This window comes from Leopardus geoffroyi, chromosome D4, assembly GCF_018350155.1.
Source record: "Leopardus geoffroyi isolate Oge1 chromosome D4, O.geoffroyi_Oge1_pat1.0, whole genome shotgun sequence".
NCBI classification, from domain to species: Eukaryota; Metazoa; Chordata; class Mammalia; order Carnivora; family Felidae; genus Leopardus; species Leopardus geoffroyi.
This window is the reverse complement of record NC_059342.1, coordinates 40,894,999-40,919,539: the sequence shown is the minus strand read 5'-3', so window position 1 is coordinate 40,919,539 and position 24,541 is coordinate 40,894,999. Positions and strand designations below refer to the sequence as shown.

Genomic DNA, 24,541 nt, shown 5'->3' with positions numbered 1-24,541 from the left:
TCCAGGATAGGCAAATCCATAGGGATAGAAAGTGTGTTAGTGATTGCCAGTAGCTACGGAGGGAGGGAGGAAGGAGCAGTGATTGCTAATGGACATGAAGTAGTGAGAATGTTCTGGAATTAGAGAGTGGTAATGGTTGCACAACTTTGTGAATATACTAAAAATATACTTTAAAAGGATGAATGTTACAATATGTGAAATATATCTTAACAAAAAATAAAAAGAATCCTGAGTATGAGAACCAAAGACAATGTCAAAGAAGTGACAGCCCCCTAAGGCAACTTCATAATTTCTGAAAAAAATTCCCTCTAAATGCTGACTTTGATCCTTAGAACAGGGATCCCCATTGGTTTTAGGTATAAAGCATGGTATCTACTATAGCAGAAAAACTCTTATATTTAGCCAGATTAAAATGAGCATTACTCTAGGTAGGCCCAATACTAGTTTAAATCTTTTTTCTTTAATTTTCTTAATGTTTTATTTACTTTTAGGAGAGAGAGAGAGAGAAAGAGAGAGCAAATGGGGGGAAGGGCAGAGAGAGGGAGACACAGAATCCAAAGCAGGCTCTAGGCTCTGAGCTGTCTGCCCAGAGCCCGATGTGGGGCTTGAACTCAGAAACCAAGTGATCATGACCTGAGTCATGACCTGAGTAGATCACTTAACCAACTGAGCCACCCAGGTGCCCCTAAAAAAAATTTTTAATGTAAACTCTACAAAATGCTCAGCTTAGATTCTGTAAGTCAGAAGAAGCCTAACCAGTCACAAGAAAATAGCCCATAGGCACTGAAAACAAAAAATTAGAACAAAAAAAAAGCTAATAAAGACAGAGGGAAGAAACCAATCTAACAATTTTTTTCAGATTCCAAAAATCATATGCATAAGCTTCTCTTATCAAAATAATAGTCTTATATTTTATAAAATACAGAATTTTCAGTGATTCTATGATAAAAGAATCAACAATTCACATCTTCTTTTCATTTCTTATGTATATGTTATGTCATATTAATTAATTAGTCATCTGATTTACACTCCAAAAGTCAAGGAGAGGCTCTGTTATTCCTGCCCAGGCCAAAACTAAATGGGTTGAAATAATATGCCAGAGATCACATCTTTATTTTCATACCTTCCTGCTTTGAATGAATGTCCAAAAGAAAACAACTCTATCAACTGTTACTATTAAAACTATCAATTAATCAGTAAGGACAGAAAAAAAATCTTCAAATCTTTAAACAAACTTCCAAAAGTGGACTTTGTTGATAGACATAATTAAATTAAGGCCCTCCTAATAATTTTTTTTTTCATCTCCTAGTCTGGTGAATTAAGTCTTATATCCAGCAGAGGGTGCTAGAGGAACATCAACGTGCTCTTCACAAAAAAAAATGTTTTTTCCAATTCTGTCTAAGAGAACCAGTACAATCATGAACTGTCTCATTAGTATCCAGTCCTAACATACTCTACAAAGCAAGGGCAAAAGTGGTAACGGGATTCAGGTTAAAATACAAAAATCAACACAAATTCATACATACCACAGGTCAATTTAAGCATACACAGGTTTGCCTATAATACAAGTACTACACTATCCAATGTTTGTTCCTTAACACTACGAACAAGAGTTCTTTATCTAACACAACATGAGCACGTATTTGATCATGTATTAGCTGATTTTTGTGACCTTTCCTACTGCAATATACTGCCAAGAGATCTTTATTTCAATAAATACTATATATTCATCATAACTATTTCATTATTTTATGATTTACATCTCATTCAATCATGTTCAGCCCAATTAGATAATCTACTTCACTTTTAAAAAGTGAGTGTTTGTTGTTTGAAGAAGGTAGTTTAGAGAAGGATGTCTCTGGCTCAATCCCTTGGTACATGTTATTTTATCATAACACAGGGCATAAGCCGCCAGCTCCGATTCAGCAGCAGAACTAACCAAACATTTCCAGACCACATTTGCTCTCTGCACCACATCTGCTCCTGTGGCTTCCATGGGCCTGTTTCAAAAGTTTCACAAAAGTTATGAAAACGTGCACGTACACTGCTGAAAGACTGAGCAAAAACACCCGCTCCTACTACATTATTTTCTCCTCAAATAGAATATAAGCAGCTCAGAGGGTAGCAGTGAACTTAAAGGAATTAGTCAAGGGGCGCCTGGGTGGCGCAGTCGGTTAAGCGTCCAACTTCAGCCAGGTCACGATCTCGCGGTCCGTGAGTTCGAGCCCCGCGTCAGGCTCTGGGCTGATGGCTCAGAGCCTGGAGCCTGTTTCCGATTCTGTGTCTCCCTCTCTCTCTGCCCCTCCCCCGTTCATGTTCTGTCTCTCTCTGTCCCAAAAATAAATAAACGCTGAAAAAAAAAATTAAAAAAAAAAAAAAAAGGAATTAGTCAAGCAGCAAAGCTCTGATACACCAAATTTAGCTCACTAAAATGAACAAGACAACTAGGGGAGGAAATGTCACAAAAGTGCATACTAGGGATTTCTCAGTAGTACGTTATACAGCACCGTTTCCAAAACAGTTGCACAAAGTTTACCCCAGAATGTCAACAGCTGTATAAATAGAAAGTGGCTGTTTATTGAACTCTTTTTCCAGATTTTATCACCTGGTATTTCCCACTAATGGACACTTTCACAGTAACCAATAGAGTAATAATCCATCTTCAAGAAGATAATTCTAAGGAACTGAATCATCATAGACTGATTAATCATTATTTTAGTGGTAAGTGTATTTTGTTACATTTTAGTGACTGCAAATAATTTTTTATACGTGTGCAAACAATTAACTGCAATACTTATTCCTACCTGGGGTGGAGGGGAAGTAGTTACTGTACTTTGAGAATTTTTTTTTGAGAGAGAGAGAGAGAGAATATGTGTGTGCCCATGAGCATGCATGAGCGGGCAAGGGGCAGAGAGGGAGAGAGAAAATGTAAGGCAGGCTCCATGCCAGGTGCGAGTCCCACGGTGGATCTCACGACAATGAGATCAGACCTGAGCTGGACACTTAACTGACTGAGCCACCTAGACGCCCCTGTACTTTGAGGCTTTAAAGTGAAGATCTCAAAGTATTTTTTATTATCAGAAACAAAAATCTTAAAGGGTCAAGGTCTCTAAGTATTTGACAAGTATTTGAACAACAGAAGCCCCACAATACCGTATCACTTAAACGGAGTCAAATATTAAAGGACTGTAACAAAGAAAATCTATGAGTCCTTTACTGTTTATTATCCTGCGGGCACCTGGCTGTCTGAATCAGTAGACGTGCGACTCTTGATCTTGGGATCATGAGTTCGAGTTCATTTAATCTAATTAATTAAATCCAATTTAATTTAAAAATAAACATAAATAGGAGTGCCTGGGTGGCTCAGCTGGTTAAGCATCCAACTTTGGCTCAGGTCACAATCTCGCGGTTCATGGGTTCAAGCCCCACATTAGGCTCTGTGCTGACAGTGCAGAGCCTGCTTGAGCATCTCTCTCCCCCTCTGTCTCTGCCCCTACCCACTCGTGCTTTCTCTCTCTCTCAAAATAAATAAACTTAAAATAAATACATACATACATACATACATAAAAATATAAATAAAATCACACAGCAGTTTCAAGAAATAGGCGAATGTACAAACATTCAGAGCCCTCCATGCCCATCATCTCAACCGTGGTTCACTGCGCAGTTTTAGGAGAGGAAACACAAAGCTAGTCACTGAGGGCAGCAACAGTCAGCGCCTTAACAGTTTCAGAACCGACACAGGAAAGCAACCTGATGACTACAGGAATCAACTGGAAAATACAGCAGCACATTTTTATTCACCAGGAGTGAATAATGAAGTCTATCATTCAGACTGTAAATCAGCTTAATGGAAAAAAAGAGCTTTTATTACTTTTACATATAATAAAAGAAACCACAAAAAATGAAAATAGGAAATTTCAGGGACAGTTGACACAACACAAATTCTGGTCATAAATTAATTCAGCATCTCTAAAAATCACCTTTACCTTTCCTGGTAACAAAAACTGCAGTATTCAACAAATTTTTTAATAAACTCCCAATTTTAAAGTCCATTACGCACATAAAAACAAAAATATGTAATACTTCTAAGCACAATTACATAACCCAGGTGATTTCATCATTTACCTACTTTATAATTAGTAATGAACACAAATAGGTGTTTAAAAATAATTCCTACAAACACATGATGCCTTTAAAAAGTGAAATCAGATAAGGTTGGCTTCACGGACAATAGGAAAGGTGAGGTACATTTTTCGTTACCTTTTTCACTTGAGTATAGTACACATACAGAGAAAAAAGCTACTCTACCCTGCTTTCTGTTACTATGCCACAGAATATGACTGACAGAAGCAATTCAGAATTTATTTGCAGGCTGTTCTCATTCCACTGTAATCTTCGCAAGACTCTTCAGTCCTCTCGCTATTAGGTTTGCATCTTCTCTTTTCTCTTTTCTTATTGAGTTAAGTTTATTTCCCATGATAAAAAAAAAAAAAAAAAGGCTCCCCTAGTTGTAAAGAGGTTTATAAAAGCCACAGATATTTCTTTTTCCAGTTCACTTTTCCCTTGGTTCTGTGGTATCCAGCACCACATTTATAAAATTGGATTGGGAGTTTGCTTTCTTTTTTTAAATCTCAGAAACCACTGATCCGTGTTAAGATGATTAAGCCACACAGTGGTATATAGTTTATCAGACTTTTTAACACAAATTATATATATATATATATATAAACTGCTTTGATCCAAGCATGTTAAGAAATCACCGCTTTATGAAATACAACTGTTAGAAAACTTCACTGAAATTTAAAACACTGATTAGGCTACACATCTGTTGTATTAGTTGCTTTAATGTAATACTATTAACATTAGATAATATGTTCTATTAAATTAAAATGTTAACAATTTCCCTCTGTATTAACATTATTGTCTCATTTATTTTTATATTAATCCTCATATTTCATGTATCTTATAGTAATCCTTTTTTAAAAAAATACCACTGACAATTACTTTAGTACCTAGAATTACTAATAGTTAATGTCTCCACAACTGAATATAAAAGTAGCATAAAATCCTCTCTAGAAATTTAACTTTTCCTTCACTATGTCACCATCTGGCCAAACGCCAAGACAAGATATATTCACTTAAATATAAAGCAAAAAAAAATTTTTAAGTTTATTTATTTTGAGACAGGGAGAGAGTGAGAGACCAAGAACGTGCACACACGGGGGAGGGGCAGAGAAAAGGAGAGAGAGAATCCCAAGCAGGCTCTGTGCCATCAGCGCAGAGCCTGATGCGGGTTTCAAACTCACAAACTATGAGATCATGACCTGAGCCAACATCAAGAGTCAGATGCGTGACCAACTGAGCCACCCAGGTGCCCATATAAAGCAAAATTTTTTTAATTTAAAATTTTAAATGTTTTTTTTTTTTTAATTTTTTTTTTCAACGTTTATTTATTTTTGGGACAGAGAGAGACAGAGCATGAACGGGGGAGGGGCAGAGAGAGAGGGAGACACAGAATCGGAAACAGGCTCCAGGCTCTGAGCCATCAGCCTAGAGCCCGACGCGGGGCTCGAACTCACGGACCGCGAGATCGTGACCTGGCTGAAGTCGGACGCTCAACCGACTGCGCCACCCAGGCGCCCCTTAAATGTTTAAATATAAAGAATTGTAGATGAGTCAGGGGACTATATTGTCCACTTATAAAATTCTTATGAACAGAATAAAAATTGAGACTATCTGGACTACACTTCAAAGCTTCAAATTCTCCACAAGCAGAGACCTAGTTATTACCAAAAGTAATTACAGGGTAGCTAAGGAAAACCATAAAGTAAAACTACGCTAAAACAATTTTATGTCTACAACATCAATCAATAAAAGAAGAAACTGGGGCAAGTTATTTTACAAGGAAAAGTCAATACTAAGTTATCCAAAAACAAATCCTGAAGTTTAGGCATTAGACATTCCCTCAATTCAGTCAAAACTGGCTTTATAAGAATTTTATCAACAACAACAAAACAAAACAAAACACACAAACAAAAAAGACAGAAATCACTGTTATGTAGTATTTCTTCACACCTGTAAGGCAATTAAAATATTTTCAGTGATGATCATAGGGTTTTATAACATCCTAAAGTGACTTTTTTTTTTTAAAGTGTACTTATTTAAGTAAGCTCTACACCCAGTGTGGGGCTCAAACTCACAAGCCCAAGAGCAAGAGTCATACGCTCTTCTGAGATCAAGAGCCAGCCAGGCACTTCCTAAAGTGACTTCTAAATAAGGTGTTTTTTTTTTTTTAATTCTAAGCATATTCAGACTTTATTCTAATCTTTTAATAGGCCATCCATAAGCCACACAATATTTTTAAATGATAATTAAAATATGATGATATATTCCCGAATTCATTGGCCTGAAAAAAATGTTCATCACAAGTGATAAATAGGCTAAAAATATTATTTAGAATATAATCTGATTTTTTATTTGTTCTCTAACTTTACATAAAATTAGACCATAGGTGAGTAATTTTATCTTTGCCACGTTCACACGTGGCATTATCATTGAGAGTTCCTATACACCCCACACCAAGTTTCCCTTATTATTAACATCTGACATTTGTACGGTATGAATAACCCATTAAAATGGACAATGAATCTTAATAGATTTCTCTGATAACATACAAATGGCCAACAAGCACATGAAGTAGTATTCAATATCATTAGTCATTAGAGAAATGCAAACCAAGACCAAAATAACATTCTATTACGCACCACCCAGCGTGGCTTTCATCAAAAAGACTGATAATAACAAGTGCTGGTGAGGATCTGGAGAAACTGGAACCCTCATACATTGCTGGTGGAACGCAAAACGGTGCCAGCACTGTGCAAAACAGTGCGACAGTCCTCAAAAAATAGAATACAGAGTTACCACATGACCCAGCAACTCCACTCCTAGGTATGTATCCAAGAAAACTGAAAACATGTTCACACAAAAACCTGTACACAAATATCCATAGAGGCATTATTCATAATACTAAAAAGTGAAAACAACACAAATGCCTATCAACTGAGAAATGTATACACAAAATGTGGTATATGATACGATGGAATATTATTCAGTAATAAAAAGGAATGAAGTACTGATACATGATACAACATGGATGAATTGTGGAAACGGTCATGCTAAACGAAGAAGGGCAATCACAAAAGACCACATATTGCATGATGACATTCATAGGAAATGCTCAGAATTGGCAAATCTATAGAGATAGAAAGCAGAGTAGCAGTTGCTTAGGGCTGAGAGAAATGGGTTTTTTTCCTGAGTGGTAAAAATGTTCCTTTATTTATTTATTTTTTTCTTTGAGAGAGAGAGAGAGAGACAGAGAGAGAGAGAGACAGAGAGAATCTTAAGCAGACTCCACAATCAGCATGGAGACCAACATGGGGCTTGATCCCACGATCCTGGGATCATGACCTGAGCTGAAATCAAGAGTCGGATGCTTGATGGGTGAATTTCAATAAAGATTTTTTAAATACCATCAGCATTAGAAGTTTAACGTCCAGACACTCATCTCCACCTCAAGTAGCCAAACAACTACTCCTTCCTAACCACCATACACACTTGAGGTTTATCAGCTGAAGGATGTGAATCTGAACCAGAGGCTGGACATAGGAATACACAGAGAGGGGGTGGGGAGGGGAGTACACAAGACTGAAACCAGGGGAAAGTCTGTGTGCTGAACAGTATGATATGTGAATTCTCCCTCCATGTCCTTCTTCCATTTTATAACCACCACAGAGCAAACTAGCAGAGCACTCTGCAGAAACTATAACAACACAGAGAGAAGACCTATAACATTCAAAGTTCCACAATGCAATACTTCCCAAAATTCCTTACCATCCCCCACACTTCTACCGAACTGCCTACTCAAAATCTCCACATGGATGTCTACCAGGCATGCCTATCTAACATACCTAAAAGCAAAATCCTGACCACTCCCAAATCTACACCACTTGCACTCTTTGCCAGTTGAGTAAATGGCAATGCCATTCACTTGTTTGCACATGCCAGAATCTCTGGCATTCTCCTTTACTCCCTCCTTTTTTCTCACAAGCCAGATGCAATTAATTGGCAAATTCTATTGGTTCCATCATCCAAAATACATACAAATCCAACCCCCTCCTCTATGCTATATATCTCATCTAGGTGACTTTAATAGTGTCCTAAATGGTCTCTTACAAGCTATTTTCCAAAGAGTATAAAGAATGATGCTTTTCAAACAAATCTGAGGAAGTATATCAAGCCTCTGCTCAAAACCTTCCAATGGCTTTCATTTCACTCAGACAAAAGCCAAAGTTCTTACAATGAATTACAGAAGACTGTCAAGGCTAGAAAATCTGCCTGCCTTTCTATATCTCCTACTAGCTTCTCCATGTCAGTCCCAATGGCCTACTTGCTATGCTTCAAACACTCGGAGCACACTCACATCTCAAGGCCTTTGTACTTCCTTCTACCTCAAATGCTCTTCCTCCAGGTATCTACATGGCTGTCCCTTTAGGTCTCTACTCAAATACCATCTTATCAAGTCAGCCTTCCATGAACATTACCCTAAAAGGGTAACCATCCTGTCCCATCACTCATTACTTCCCCTAGTCTGATTTATTACTCTCCACAGGGCTTATCATGTTTTGTTTCATTTAATGTGTGATTCTCCCTGACTAGAGTGTTAGCTTCAAGAGGGAAGAGACTTTGTTTTGCTCACTGCTATGCCTCAAGCACCATAGTGTGCCTAAAACTCTCTACAAATACCGAATAAACAAATGAATACAGTACTCATAGGAACAGGATGCTATAAAAATGGTACAGAAAGGGGCACCTGGGTGGCTAAGTCGGTTAAGCAACTGACTTCGGCTCAGGTCTTGATCTCGTGGTTTCTGAGTTCAAGCCCCGTGTTGGGTTCTGTGCTGACAGCTCAGAGCCTGGAGCCTGTTTCAGATTCTGTGTCTCCTTCCCTCTCTGCCCATACCCTGCTTGTGCTCTGTCTCTCTCTGTCTCTCAAAAATAAATAAATGTAAAAAAAAAAAAAAATTTTTTAAGTGGTACAGAGAACCAGAGCTCTCAGAAATTAAAAATAAAAAGGAAAATATTCAATTAGAATATTAGAAAGTAAAGTCAAGTAAATCTCCCAAGAAGCCACAATAAGTAAAAAACAAAGAGAAAGACAACAGAAAGGTTAAAAAAAAAAGTACAACATCAATGCAGTTGGTCTAACATTTGAATAATAAAAGCCTGAGAAAGAACAAAAACAAAACAAAACAAAAAAACCCTGAGGAAAAAATCATGAAGAAATAACACAAGAGAATTCCTCAAAATGAAGGACATGAGTTTCCTAACTAAAATGCTCACCGGCCCGGCCCCTGCATTAAATAAAAAAGATCTATACTAAGAAACATTATTTATGTTTGATGTTCTGCAACTGCAGAGTCAGTGGGAACTCTATACCACAAATAATTTGGAGTCTTTACAAATACAAGGAACAACAAAACTATAGATGGAGAATCTGTAGATTAAAGGAGATTCATGGGGTGCCTGGGCGGCTCAGTTGGTTAAGCAATTGACTTCAGCTCAGGTCATGATCTCACAGTTCGTGGGTCCGAGCCCTGCGTTGGGCTCTGTGCTGACAGCTCAGAGCCTGGAGCCTGTTTCAGATTCTGTGTCTCCCTCTCTCTCTGCCCCTCCCCAGCTCACACTCTGTCTCTCTTTCGCTCTCTCTCAAAAATAAATAAACATTAAAAAAAAATTTTTTTTAATAAAAAAAAAAAAGGAGATTCACAAAACATATCAACCAATTGTAATGTACAGACCTAATTGGAACTCTGACTTAAACCCCAATCTTACACACGTTTTTGCTGTTTATGAAGCAATTTGAAATCTGAATAATGCCTGGATATTTGACTGAATTAAATAATCACTGTCAATTCAGGTTTGATATTGATAATGTGGCTGTAAATAAAGACCCCTTATTTCTTAGTCACAATGAAATACTTATGGTTAAAATAATCTGATGCCTGGGATTCATTTCACTATAATATAGAAGGGGGGAAAGTGACTGGGGGTATAAATGATAACATATTGGCCATATATAAATCATTGTTGAAGCCGGTGATTGGTACATTAGGTTCATTATACTATTCTGTTCATCTTTTAAAATCTGTTTAAAGCTTTCCATGTAAAACAATGTTTGAAAACAACAGAGGACCAAGAAAACTTACAGAGATGATGAGAATGAGCAAAGGATCACCGACAAATGGACCTCCTTCAAGGCTTTGTACTTTTACACTCCCACCAGCAAGGTAAAGGAAGTTTTAAAATCACCCTCGCCAACACGGGGTGCTTTCTTTTTCTTTAATCTTAGCATAATGACTGTTATAGCCTTTCTTACATCATGGTGAGATTAAGCATTTTTCATGTGTTTGTTGTCCATATGAACATCTTTCACATCTTCTTTGATGTCCTTGGTAGATTTTTCTTTTCAAAAAGGTTTTCTCCTTTTTCTCATCAGATAGTGTGGGATTTACATAGAGAGATACAGAGATAGAGTTTTATTTACCTCTTCCTCTAAATATTTTTCTCATTTGTTTGCCTTTTTACTTTATTTGAAGTGGAGAATTTACTTATACGGTAAAATGTTGGATTGCGAACAACTCCTTCTGCGAGTGTTCCGCAAGATTAGCAAACATTTTAATAAATTTTAACCTGATAAATGAGCGATGTCTTGCAATACAAGTAGTACTTGATGCCGAGACTCACATGATCACAACTAAGCCAATGGTTCTCTCTCTCTCTCCCTCTCTCTCTCTCTCTCTCTCTTTCTGTCATTCACTGCAGGATTGTGGGTGATCTCCCATGTTCAGATGCCTGATCTCAGGCCATGGTGTTTGGCAGAAATCAGTGATTTTTCAGAACATTGGCAGGTGTGTCCACAACTGGCACCAGAGTATGTTTTGTCACTTCAGAGCACCTATGGACCGTCCTTTCCTTTTCCATTCAAGAGTAAGCTTAGGAATGCTTTGCTTGGTTCTAGGTCAGGCTGCCTGCAGATATAGACCCTTTCCTCTGCTGCCTTATTGCCAGTTACATTAAATACAGTCTATGACAAGAGTTTATTAATACTATACTGAAGTCAACATCCGTGCGAGCATATACAAGGGCCCCCATGCAGACAAAGATTCCATTGAGCCAACAGATAGCAGTGATTCCATTAGTGATAGTGAAAGTTGTCCTACACAAAAACCCTTCTCTCTCTTATCTCCCTCACACCAGCCATGAAGGTTTTCAAAGTTAAGTGTAGGTTTATTTTTCTTCATATTTTCTCTGCTATTTTGTATTATATTACAGTATTGTAATCATTTTTATATGAATATATTTGGGCTGTGGAATAAATCATCTAAGTTTCCATTATTTCCTATAGGGAAGTTCGCTTTGACATAGAAGTGCTTCGGATTACAAGCATGTTTCCGGAACAAATTATGCTCACAAGCCAAGGTATTACTGTATATTACTTTAATTTTTTATAATCAAAGCTATAAGTCCATTTCTTTATGATTTTGTTCCTCTGCTTTTACGATTAGTAGTAAGTCATACTGCACTCAGAGAGCAAAAGGACTTAAATTTTCTTCTTCTTAGTTTATCAGTTTTTAATGTTTTACTCTTTTTTAATCCAACTGGAACTTATTTTAGAATATAATGTAAGATGGGAATCTCACTATATTTTGTCCCAAAGAGTTAACCAATTGTTTCAACATGACTCACTGAATAATCTTTCCTATCCTCACTGATTTAAGATACTAGATTTTATATAGATTCAACAAGGCTACTACCAGCCTTTCAATTCTATGCCATTAGTCTGCTCTTAGAGTTACCGTACTTTTTAGCCACTCAACAATCTCTTTTCCCCTTCTTTTGGTACTGGACCCTAATTTTCTTTATAAAAATTTCTTTTTGGGGCTTTAATTTTTTTTTTAATGTTTTTAAAGTTTACTTATTTTTTTGAGAGAGAGAGAGAGAGAGAGAGAGTGCCAGCAGGAGAGGGCAGAGAGAGAAGGAGTCACCAATCAAGCAGGCTCCAGGCTCTGAGGTCAGCACAGAGTCCAACACAGGACTTGAACTCGTGAACTGCAAGATCATGACCTGAGCCGAATTCAATGCTTAACCAACTAGGTGCTCTGTGGGCTTTAATTTTTTTTTTAATTAATTTATTTTGAGGGAGAGAGAGAGAGAGGGAGAGAGAGGTCCAAGTGGGGGGAGGGGCAGAGAGGGGAGAGAGAGAGAAAATCCCAAGCAGGCTCTGCAGTATCAATGCAGAGCCCAACACAGGGCTCAAACCCACGAACTACAAGATCATGACCTGAGCCAAAATCAAGAGTTGGACACTTAACCGATTGAGTCACTCAGGTGCCCCTGAGCTTTATTTTTAGTAGAACTGAGAAAGATTTATTTGGGGCAAACTACCTCTTCCAGTCAAATATTTTCTCTCTGGGACTTGAATCCTAAATAAAAGTACAAAACAAATGATACCAAATTGTTATTGATAAATAAAATAAAAATTATGGATACTAATTCATCTCAATTTCATCCATCATTTCTGTTCCCAAGCTTTCTGGAGATGCTCTGGGATTCATTTCTGAGCCTAATTCCCCAGGTTTCATCCTGATTCTGCAAATATGATTCCCATATTCTTCACTGAATTCCCTATTTAAGCTAACCAAAGTTGGTTTCTATTGCATACGACCAAATAACCACAAGCAATACAATACTAAAGCTTTATAATGCATATTAACTTCTGAAATAGTAAGCCCCCGCTCATTACCCTTATCAAAATGTTTTAGAGACTCTCGGATAGCTCTTTAGTCTTCAACATGAATTTCTGAATCTATCTTCCCCAAATAATTCCACTGAATTTTTTTATTGGAACTGTTTTACCCCATAATATAACCTAGGGAGGATTCATATCATTATAGGGTTGAGTGTTCCCAAAATGGTTAGTGTTCTCACCATTTTCTTTGAAGACTCTCAGTTACTTTTTGTAACTTTTAAGGTGTTTGTAGTTGATTATATTCTTATTTTTGTCGCTGTGAAGAAAACTTTTTAAATATTTTAAATATATTATTCTCTGATTATTGCTGCTATATAAGAATGTACGTATAATTATTACATATTATTTTCTTTCTGGCCTCCTTACTGAATGTTCTTACTAGTATTAATATTTTTAAAGTAGATTTTCTTGATTATTTAGGGTATAAGTGTATCATCTGAAAATAATTAAGAGTCATACCTCCTTCTTTCCCACAATAATAATTCTTATTGCTCTTCTTCCATCATATATTCTTTGGCTAAAATTTCCAGAACGTTAAATGACAGCAGTGAGTTTAACCAGAGCATCTCGAGCATTTTATCATTGAATTCTCTTTATAAATGTTTATTTACCTAATGACAATTATAAATTATGTTTAAAACAAAACTTCTTCATCTGTTGAAATACTTCATTTCCCACAAACAAAAGGAAATTTTAAAAAGAAGAATGAACAAATAGATTTCTCTAAAAATTAATTAAATTGATCATCAGTATCATTCTCTCATAAAAATCACATTTTTAATTTGTCAATTGATGCTTCTTTCCCATTTAAAGTCTTACCCACAAAACCATGCAGCTAGTATAGGATTCAAACTACAAAATTAGAATTTAATATTATGTGTGCAAAAACCTTTCCTGTGTTGCTTCCTCAACCTTACAGTTTAAACAATTACCCTCATATTTTCCAAATACTCCATGAGAATTGTTAAAAATGGATAGATTTTAAAAATTAGGGGAAAAATATAATTTACTCAGACACAATGTTTTCAAAGAATCCAAATATTCAATATAAATAAATGCTGAAAAAATTAGTTTTATATTTTATTACAGAGTAAAACCTTCTCTGGCCTTAAATTACTGACTGGATAACATATATATGTTTGGGGTTTTTTTCATTTTTATTTTAGAGAGAGAGAGAGCGTGAGCAGGGGAGCAGGGCAGAGGGAGAGAGAGAAAATCTTAAGCAGCCTCCATGCTCAGCACAGAGCCTGACTCAGGGCTTGATTCCACGACCCTCGGATCATGACCTCAGCTAAAATCAAGAGTCGGACACCCTATCAACTGAGCTACCCAGGTGCCCCAACATACATATGTTTTAAAAGAATGAGAAAAATATACCTCAAACTCTTTCCTAAGACGTTCTTCTCGTTGAGTGCTAAATTCAAGCTCACTCGTTTGTTGCCGTAAAAGGTCAGAGCAGTCCATGTGTTCAGCTTCTAATTTCTCTACCTTCTTGTGCATATTTTGCACAGCATTATCTTGCTCCTGGAAAATAATTCATTTAAGTTTATAAGCCAACAATGACAAAAATTTATTTTATAGAAGACCACGAGTAACTAAATCTGTGCTTCGACCACAATAGGTTAATTTACACAATAGACCCTTGAACAACATGAGGGTTAGGGACATTGACCCATGCACGGTCAAAAAAAAATTAATTAATTAACTAATTAATTAATTTTTGACTCTGCAAAAATTTAACTACCAATAGCCTGCTGTTGACTGTAGTCTACTGTAGCCTTACTGATAACACAAATAGTCTACTGCCCATATTTTGTATGTTACGTGTATTAGATACTGTGTTCTTAAAATGCCTAACTTTTTAATGTTTTCAGTATCTCTAAGCAACACGGTTCATCTCTAAGTTTTTTTCAAATTGTCCAAAAGCTCCAAAAAATTTTCCAACATATTGAAAAGAATCCACATGTGAGTGGACCCATGCAGTTCAAACCCATGTTGTTCAAGGGTCTTATAGACACTTGCCCTTATAGGCAAGAGGGGTCTAGATATTCCAGCGATGTTTCAGAATATACACGTGTTCAAAACACACTACTGGAATTTTAACATTTTAAAAATCTGATTAATACATGTTATAGTTGAAAATGTGTACAGCTCTCTATAATGTTATGCTAGTTCAATTGACTTCTGAGGCTATTTACATAATGCTGTAGTCCAACAGCCATATGCAATGTTTTCCCTCTCATTAAAATTTTAAAATATTTTGTAATACAGGGGCGCCTGGGTGGCGCAGTCGGTTGGGCGTCCGACTTCAGCCAGGTCACGATCTCGCGGTCCGTGAGTTCGAGCCCCGCGTCGGGCTCTGGGCTGATGGCTCAGAGCCTGGAGCCTGTTTCCGATTCTGTGTCTCCCTCTCTCTCTGCCCCTCCCCCGTTCATGCTCTGTCTCTCTCTGTCCCAAAAATAAATAAACGTTGAAAAAAATATATATATTTTGTAATACAAATGTACATTGCCCTTTTGTGTGATAAGAAATGATTAGCTTGAATGCCTAATAATGACCCTGGAGAGATTTTTATGTGAGCTCATGGTACTTTAACTATGGTTATAGCTCTTAAAGTTGCATCCACTAGGTGGCTGTGTTTCATTTCCTTCAGCTTTCAAGTTTTCAACTCTTTGTTGTATTATTGAAAGAAGGATAACATCAGGTAGTCTTCTACTTAAATCTCTCAATCCCCTTTTCCAACTAAACTCAGAAATCAGACAGAGGTGAATTTTGTGAGAATTCAAACATAAAGTAACACACGTATCAAAGGTATTTTCCACAGTAACGTGTCTAGATTCATCATTCTCACTGAGGTCTCTGACAAAGGCTTCTCTCCCACCTTGCCCCCACCAGCACAATCTTATTCAGGGACTTTCACAAATACATATTTTTATGGTTTCAAGTATTACTAGCCACTCAAATGATGTCACCAGAGACTGAGTGAAAATGTCGCAAGCATCAAATACAATTCTCTATAAAAGATTCTAATTTGGAAAGTACCCAGCAGTACAGTCCACAGTCAAAGGATGAAGAACAAAACATAATTTAATTTCGTCTTTCCACATCCCCTCATTCATGAGATTACTACTCTGTAGCTGATTACACATGAACTCTTAAGAATTATTTTCTTCTGGGAATGGCAACGTCTTCATATACAGAAGTCCACCTACTTACATATTTTCAATCCTTGAACTACCACAGATAAGAGCAAAGCTGGGTACCAGAGTAAAAGTGTGCCAGCACTGTGCAGATAGCACTCGTAGTTTTTACTAACACTCTGGATGGATTCAGGAATAAATGGGTTTATAAATAGCCATATGTAATCTAATTTCATCATAACAGTACCTTCACATACAATAGTACTTTTAAGACCATTAAGCACTATACAAGTATGAGATACTATTATTATTCTGGAGGATAGGTCCCCCTCCTTCAAGCAGTCAATACTACCAGCATTAATCCAAATCCACTGTTAAATTATATGCCCTCTTGATTGACATATAATCTCGAACTTTCTATCGTCCACACAAATTCCTACGTGTATTTTTAAATGAATAAACAGCCATTTACAAGGTTAATCACAAAGTAAACCAAATAATCTGAAATAAAAACAAAATCAAGTCTATAACCAAAAAATGCTTATATCCTAGTTGATGGCAATTATTTCAAACGGTATTTATTCAAAAAGCAAAGAAACTAAAGTATCCAGGAAGTCTCAGGAAATTTACTTATAAGAAAATATAGCTTGTGATTCCCATCCTATTGATAAACAGCACAGAAAGACAACATGCAATTATTTCATTACACTAAACAAAGAGCATGTCCATCATTCCATGACAGTTTAAATTTAATCCTATAAAAAAAAGAACAACTGGAAAATCAATGAAGGATCAGTTAGGACATATTATATTTATTGGTGAGATTTTAACTTTATGATATTTGACCTATTTTAAATGTTACACACGGTAAAATAGCTTTTAAATAAAAGTCTTTCAATATGTAGATGAAATTCTGACCTAACAATCAGTTTTAATGCAGAGGTCAAATAGTCACTAATATTATGTGACAATTCCTATATATTCTTGAATATGGATATAAAAACATACGCACAGTTTTTATTTTAAAAGCTGCTTTCTGCATATAGTATAGATTTTATAGGAATTCTATTTACATATCCAAGAAACTTATATTACATGTTAAGGGATTACATTAATTTACAATTACACTGATTAATTTTCTGATGTCAAACTCACTTGGCATTTATTGCATAAAGGCTTTTTATATCTCTTATATTTTGCTGCATTGAGTTGGCTAATATTTTATATAATACTTTTGTGTGTATATTCATTAGTGAGATTGGTTATAATTATCTTTTCTTGTATCTTTGTCAATTTAGCATCAAGATTTATCAGTTTTTGGGGGGTGCCTGACTGGTTCAAACAGTAGAGCATGTGGGACTCTTGATCTCAGGGTCATGAGTTCAAGCCCCACGCTGGGTGTGGAGCCTACTTTTAGGCTCCATAAAAACATGGGGGGCACCTGGGTAGCTCAGTTGGTTGAGTTCTGACTCTTGATTTCAGCACAGGTAATGATCCCAGGGTCATGGGATAAAGCCCCAAGTTGGGCTCTGTGCTGAGCATGGAGCCTGCTTAAGATTCTTTCTCTCTCTCTCTCCCTCTGCCCCACTCCCCTGCTCACACGTGCTCACTCTCTCTCTAAAAAAAAATATTAATTAATTAATTAATTAATTAATTTAAAAACTGTTTTAAGAGATTTATCAGTTTGGTACGTTATCAAGATTTTTCCATTCTCTGTCGGAGTTCATATAAGACTGAAATTATTTACTCCTTGGAGGTTCTTTTTGCTTATTGGTGAAGCAATATAACCTGGAATTCTGACACTGATTCTATCAGGTTTTCTACTTTCTGCCTCTTGCTAAGTTATTTGGGGTAGGTCGGAGAATTATATATGTATCTATTTCAAATACCTAGCCAGGCAACCCTACAGTGAAGATCACAGTTGAAAAAACAAATACAAACGCTCAGAGCTTCTAATAAGCTCTTCTGTCCCCAACTCTTAAACATATGAAAAAGTTATGGGGGGTGGGGGGGGACAACATAAAAGATGAAATCTAAATCAAGGAGAAAGGGGAAAAACAACCTGAGAGAAACACATATAAAGAGAATAAAACTTGACAATATCTTCAGAGAACAGAAGTAATTTCAGAATGGCAGAGTATAAGGACTGCCGAAAATTCTTCCTCCATAAAAGCAGCAAGAACATGTGCAAAAAATGCCAAAATAAAATTTCTCATAACTGGAAATTAACCATAGGCTTGCAATAATCCAATAAGCACTTATTCAAGAAAATCAGTGAAATCTCTGTAAGAATGGCAAGTTCTGGGGAGCCTCGGGGACTCAGTTGGTTGAATGTCTTACTCTTGATTTCAGCTCAGGCCACGATCTCAACATTGTGGGATCGAGCCCCAAGTTGGGCTCTGTGCTAACAGCGTAGAGCCTGCTTGGGATTCTCTCTCTCTCTCCCTCACTCTCTGCTCCTCCCCCCACATCCCCCCCACTCTCTCTCTTTCTCTCTAAATATATAAATAAACATTTTTAAAAAACAGTCTTAAATAATATAACAACTTATTGCTCATCTATTTTTAATTCTGAAACAAATATGACAAACACACGATCTAAATGGTAAATATTAGTTATATCAATGGCATTGGTAGGTTATATTGGGTACTGGTTATATTAATCCCTGTTACTTTTTGTATGTTCAAATATTTGTTTTAAGTTTATGGTGCTATCAACACAATCCAAGTCTGGGATGCATTATAACATACAAGAAAATTCCAAAAGAGCTATAAAATAGTTCATGCATTTATATATCAAGATTAGTTTTCTCCTTTCAAATAAATTTTAAAAAATTTTGTCACAGAATTTATTTTCTAATAAAACAAAAAGCTTACAGTGAAAAAGTAAGTGTGGCGTGTGTGCGCGTGCGTGTGTGTAACCAAATCATAATTAAAGACAATGGAAATTGAAGGAATTTTTCTTTCTTCCACTAGAGGGAGGTGTTGAACTTAAAATATTTTAAAATGAGGCTTATTTTTGAACTGACATTTACCAACCCAGAAAACCACATTGTGCTATTAGAAAATAAACTTGCTTTCTTTCCACATCTTTCAGAAACATAGCCCAAAAAGTATTAATTTCATTTGTACTCATATAAACATTTCTCAGACTCCAAAATACAGTTTCAAGTCTGAAGAATGATGAGTATAGTTAGAAACATATCAGAGAAAAAAAAGAAACTTATCAGAGCTAAAGTACCCCTCCTTCTTACCTTATGAAATATATCAATTTAGCTAGTTACCACCTTAACTTAGTAATGCTTATCTCCTGAAAGAACCAGAACAAGCTGTCCTTCCCTAAATCTGCAAAGCCAGCACAGTTCTACAATCAGAAATAGTGTTTGCAGCCATACAGTATAAAATGGCACTAACTTTGTGTAGTACTTATCATAATTATAAATCCATAAACTTGCACACCAAAGCAGTGATGCTTGTAGGCATTTACACAGTTCAATAACTTTACAACAGCTCAAAGATATGGCCAGGAATGTTAGCTTTTTTTTTTTTTTCTTTTCTTTTTTTTTTAAAAGCTCTATACCCAACATGGGGCTTGAACTCACAACCCCAGGACGAAGAGCTGCATGCTCTACCGACTGAGCCAGCCAGGTGCTCCAAATCTTTTTTTTTTTTTCTTTTAATGTTTATTTAAACTTGTGTGCACACACGAGTTGGGGAGGGGCAGAGAGGGGTACAGAGAACCTAAAGTGGGCTCCACAATGACAGCAGACAGCCCAACGTGTGGCTCAAACTCATGAACCGCAGGATCATGACCCTAGTTGAGTTCGGACACTTAACCGACTGAGCTACCCAGGCACCCCCTCACCCCCAGATCATTTTTAACTAGAGCAAAAAATTTTCGAGGGAAATGAAATGTCTATCAATAAGGGATTCCTTAATATATATTAGGAATGTCCACATAGCAGAAAACCATGCAGACACCTATAAGAATAATATAAGGATATCAAAAGATGGACACCAAACACACTGAAGAATATAATTCCATTTATGTAATTCAATGATATATGTTTATATACCCTCAGATAAGGAGTGGGACTCGAGGAGTGGTCGTAAGACCTTCACTTTTGCTTTTAAGTTTCCCTAAATTAGGGCATTTTTACAATGAGCACAATATATAGTAATTTTATAAATTGAGTATAAAGGCATTTCCCGTTTGAAAATAACAGGCAGTATCAATGCCAGAGTCACTGTCTATGCCGTTTGCTTACATGGGGCCCTGGTGGGCAGTTTCCTAGGAAACTGCAAAGAAATGCTCCTAGCTGGTCTAGATCATCTCTGAATGATCTGAAATATTTCCTGTCCATGTGGCTTTCTCCAAGCTATCTCCAGGTCACAGTCATGCCCACCAGGTCAACCTCTACACACTGCCCTCCAATCCCTACTACGCAGCCTGCTGATGGCCTAAGTCTGCTCTAATATCTCCTTTCACTGCTCCCCACTCTTCCCCCTCTGTCTTTAGGGTACAGTATAATTTTCAATTGACATTTCTTATACTCTTTGCCATTACAAACTCTCCTACCCCTTAATCACTAGATACATAAACCAAATTTAGTCAACGAAGAAGGAAAGGATCATTTTATTCCTTGGTTGAGTTATAGAATTTGGGAAACAAAATAAATATGTAAAAATATACACTGGTCTTCCAAATGCTTTCCATCCTACTGGTAACTTATACGTTGAAATGAACTGGAAAAATGACAAAGAAAAGGGCACGGTGGTTTAAAACAACCCTTTACTGGGGCGCCTGGGTGGTGCAGTCGGTTAAGCGTCTGACTTCAGCCAGGTCACGATCTCGCGATCCGTGAGTTCGAGCCCCGTGTCAGGCTCTGGGCTGATGGCTCAGAGCCTGGAGACTGTTTCCGATTCTGTGTCTCCCTCTCTCTCTGCCCCTCCCCCGTTCATGCGATGTCTCTCTCTGTCCCAAAAATAAATAAACGTTGAAAAAAAAATTTTTTTTAATAAAAAAAAAAAAAAAAAAAAACAAACAACCCTTTACTGCCTGTCCCACATTGTCTACAATAGAAAAGCTTAGAACAAATAAGCATCCTCAAAGTTCACATTGCTATAGCAGGAATAAAGAAAACCTAATAACCACACAACAAATGGCCATTTTAAATTAAAATTTTTAATAAAGATAAAAAAGGTAATATATTTCAAAATCAATATTAATACTTTGTTTTTAAATTAAATTGGCTTTGATTTGTTGTTTTGGTGGGGGCTTTTTGCCTTTGATTTGTTTTGATATTTCAGTGATGCTAAAGAAAGATGGGGAATTTTTATGTTTATCAAAAAAGGGCATGCATTAAAAAAAGAGAAACACTTTTTTAAAATGAGGTAACTGTACTAGAGTTCCAATTAATATTCCAGAGAAGTACACCTCTATTTAGCGTTTCAATTACTAGGAAAGAAAGGAGACATGGCATAAAATTAAGATTTTTTTTATAGTGGGTCTGAATTCTAAAGCCCAGATGAAAGAAATACTACACCTGCTTTGTCTGTTAAAGATGGGGTTTCACTTAGAAGGGTTTGTTTTTTTTTTTTAACTTATTTTAAAAACTGAATTCCCTTAGAGAGTTAGTTACACAAAGAGAACACTATACCATACTAACATCTAATTATAGGATGGAAACCTAAACCCATCAACAGCCAATAGGGAGAGCAGAGAATTTCAATCTAGCCCACAAGTTGTTTAAAAAAGGACTTTTAAAAATATGAATAGTTTCTTAAATTTGCTTTAAAAAGGAAAGACAGTTTTCTTTTGTTAATGCTAAAAGGACAAGAAAGTGAGAGACTGAGCTCTGAACATTTCAGTTATAAAATACAATAAAATTTATCTTGTGCAAACATTACACTACATGTTAACTAACTGGAATTTAAATAAAAACTTTAAAAAATATATCTTACAGGGGCGCCTGGGTGGCGCAGTCGGTTAAGCGTCCGACTTCAGCCAGGTCACGATCTCGCGGTCCGTGAGTTCGAGCCCCGCGTCGGGCTCTGGGCTGATGGCTCAGAAACTGGAGCCTGTTTCCGGTTCTGTGTCTCCCTCTCTCTCTGCCCCTCCCCCGTTCATGCTCTGTCTCTCTCTGTCCCAAAAATAAATAAACGTTGAAAAAAAATTTTTTTTAAATAAATAAATAAATAAATAAAATAAAAAATATATCTTACAAAAGGTGGTAGTAACTAGGAGTATATTCCCTATTCTTTCCCATACATAATAATTAAAGACTGATACAGGAGCTCCTTGGCTGGCTCAGTCAGTGGAGTATGCGACTTGATCTCAGGGTTGTGAGTTTGAGCCCCACGTTGAGTATAGAGATTACTTAAAAGAAATAATAAAATCTTAAAAAAAAAAAAAAAAAGAAAGAAACAAAGAAAGAAAAAGATTGGTACCATATTCCTTTAGTACTTCATAATACAAAGTCTGGTATAATGACATACAGTTCAGTGACTTAGAAATCGCATCTAAATCACATCATCCAGGGATCCCTGGGTGGCTCAGTCGGTTAAGTATCCGACTTCGGCTCAGGTCATGATCTGGCGTTTCATGAGTTCAAGCCCCGAATCAGGCTCTGTGCTGACAGCTCAGAGCCTGGAGTCTGCTTCGAATTCCATGTCTCCCCCTCTCCCTGCCCCTCCCCTGCTTGTGCTCTCTCTCTGTCTCTCAAAAAATGAATAAATGTTAAAAAAAATAAATAAAAATAAATAAATCGCATCATCCACACATTTAAATATAAAGGTCTCTGAATCATATTTGATAAGTTTCAGGCTACTGATTGGGGGCACTGGAGATTTCTGAGTGTTTAGAAATGAAGAGGTTATTTTCATTTACTAATGTTTACTTGTTTGTTTTAGGTAGGCTTTAACATTATCAACAGTTCAAATATCATCTACTCTGTGATGGTTTCCCCATTCTCCTAGGCAGTTAATACATTTCTCTTTTATGATCCCATAGAATTTTGTTCAAAACTTTATTATATTACAATATATTTTCTCTCTTTACATATCTCTCTGCTTTAAAATCTTCTAGGACAGAAATCGTATCTCAATTTTGTATCCTCAATACCCATAGCAGAAACTCAGTGTGTACTTAAGGAATGAATGAATGAATGAATGAATGAATGAGTGAACTACACAAATTACAATCAAACTCTAAGAATACCAAGAGGTCTACAGAGTGATTGTAATGTTTTACCAGATTCTACAGATGGGGTAACTAGTAAGGAAAGCATTGCCCAAAGACCAAAGGTTTGGGTATCTGTTGGTATTTTGAATACTTACATATACAACAAATCCAGTATTTCCACTGTTTACTGCCAGCTTTTACTCTTAAAGAAATAGGGTGGCTTTTATTCTCTGCATGTTTTTGGCTGCCTTTGTCTTGCACAGTTGTTTCTAACACAAAACTACTCCAAAATTTTTAGATGGATATTTTTCATTCTGTGAAGAATGCGTATCTTGGACATGTACAAAGACTATATTTCAATTTGTTGGTTTATATAGAAAAAATGCCTTATACAAAAATAAGTAAAGAAGAAATGACAAAAATTTCTTTTAAATTTTAAGTTAGTTGGTTAGTGAATTAACAGTTTGAATTTATCTTGTCTTCCCTTCAAAATAATTTATGTGTAATCTCCTGAAATAAAATGCAAAGTACCCCAGAGTGAGAATCTGGTGACTGGTTGCCTTTTCCCACATTAATTACTCAGTCTATGATCTGAGTAAATCATAAATCTCCATCTGCTCATCTACGGTGGGGGTTGGATGTAATCAGTTATTTTCCAACTGGACTATTTGAAGCCTTGGGGATTCTGTGTGTTGGAAAAAAGGAGTAAATAGAACATAATTAAGAATATGATCTTCGTAAAAAGCAAGAAAAAAAAAAAAAAAGAATTTGCTCTTAACAAAAAGAGTTGAAAAATCACTATGCTATATTAACTTATAAGCATCCTTTAATATCTAAAATCCAATTATTCTATTTCTTTATGCTATTAAAGTGAACCATCGCATATTTTAAATTGGAAAAATAAAATACCAAATGTATATATGTCCTTCTCAAAATCACATAATTTGTGCAATGAAGTCGCCCTACTCTAATTCTTATAGTATCTACTGGTAACAGTTGCCCATATTATCATGTAACTACAAATGAAACATGGCCTTCCAGAAATCAAAGACTAGGAATCATTTTTGCATTGAGTAAGCTAGCCAACTATTGCACTAATGCTTTAATATCATAAGCATTAAAAAGACATTTAAGGAACTGAATTATTATTTTTTAAATACCTGTACTATAAATTGTAACTCTCTTCTTTCTGCTTCCCATTGTTCTGCTTGTAATCTAAACTCCTCCAATGTTGTCTCCCTGATATGACACTCCATCTCATTCTTCTCCTGCTGATGTTTTTCCAATGCTTCCTTTATATGAATAAAATCTTGCTTTACTATTAGGTCAGTGAAAGTCATCTTTCTTC

General features: G+C 36.3%; 1 protein-coding gene across 11 annotated transcripts in view; it reads right to left on the bottom strand.

Moving 5' to 3' along the window:
- CCDC171 (coiled-coil domain containing 171) overlaps window positions 1-24,541 on the bottom strand; it is a 312,701-nt gene that overhangs the window by 254,536 nt on the left and 33,624 nt on the right. For 8 of the 11 annotated variants that reach the window (XM_045470282.1, XM_045470285.1, XM_045470284.1 and 5 more), the window contains 2 exons: window positions 24,354-24,485; window positions 14,249-14,395 (listed from right to left, as the gene is read on the bottom strand). In XM_045470282.1, the coding sequence (XP_045326238.1) occupies window positions 14,249-14,395; window positions 24,354-24,485 (279 nt within the window). The remainder of the gene's footprint in view (window positions 1-14,248; window positions 14,396-24,353; window positions 24,486-24,541) is intronic. The other 3 variants (XM_045470288.1, XM_045470291.1, XM_045470287.1) reach the window with 1 other exon arrangement.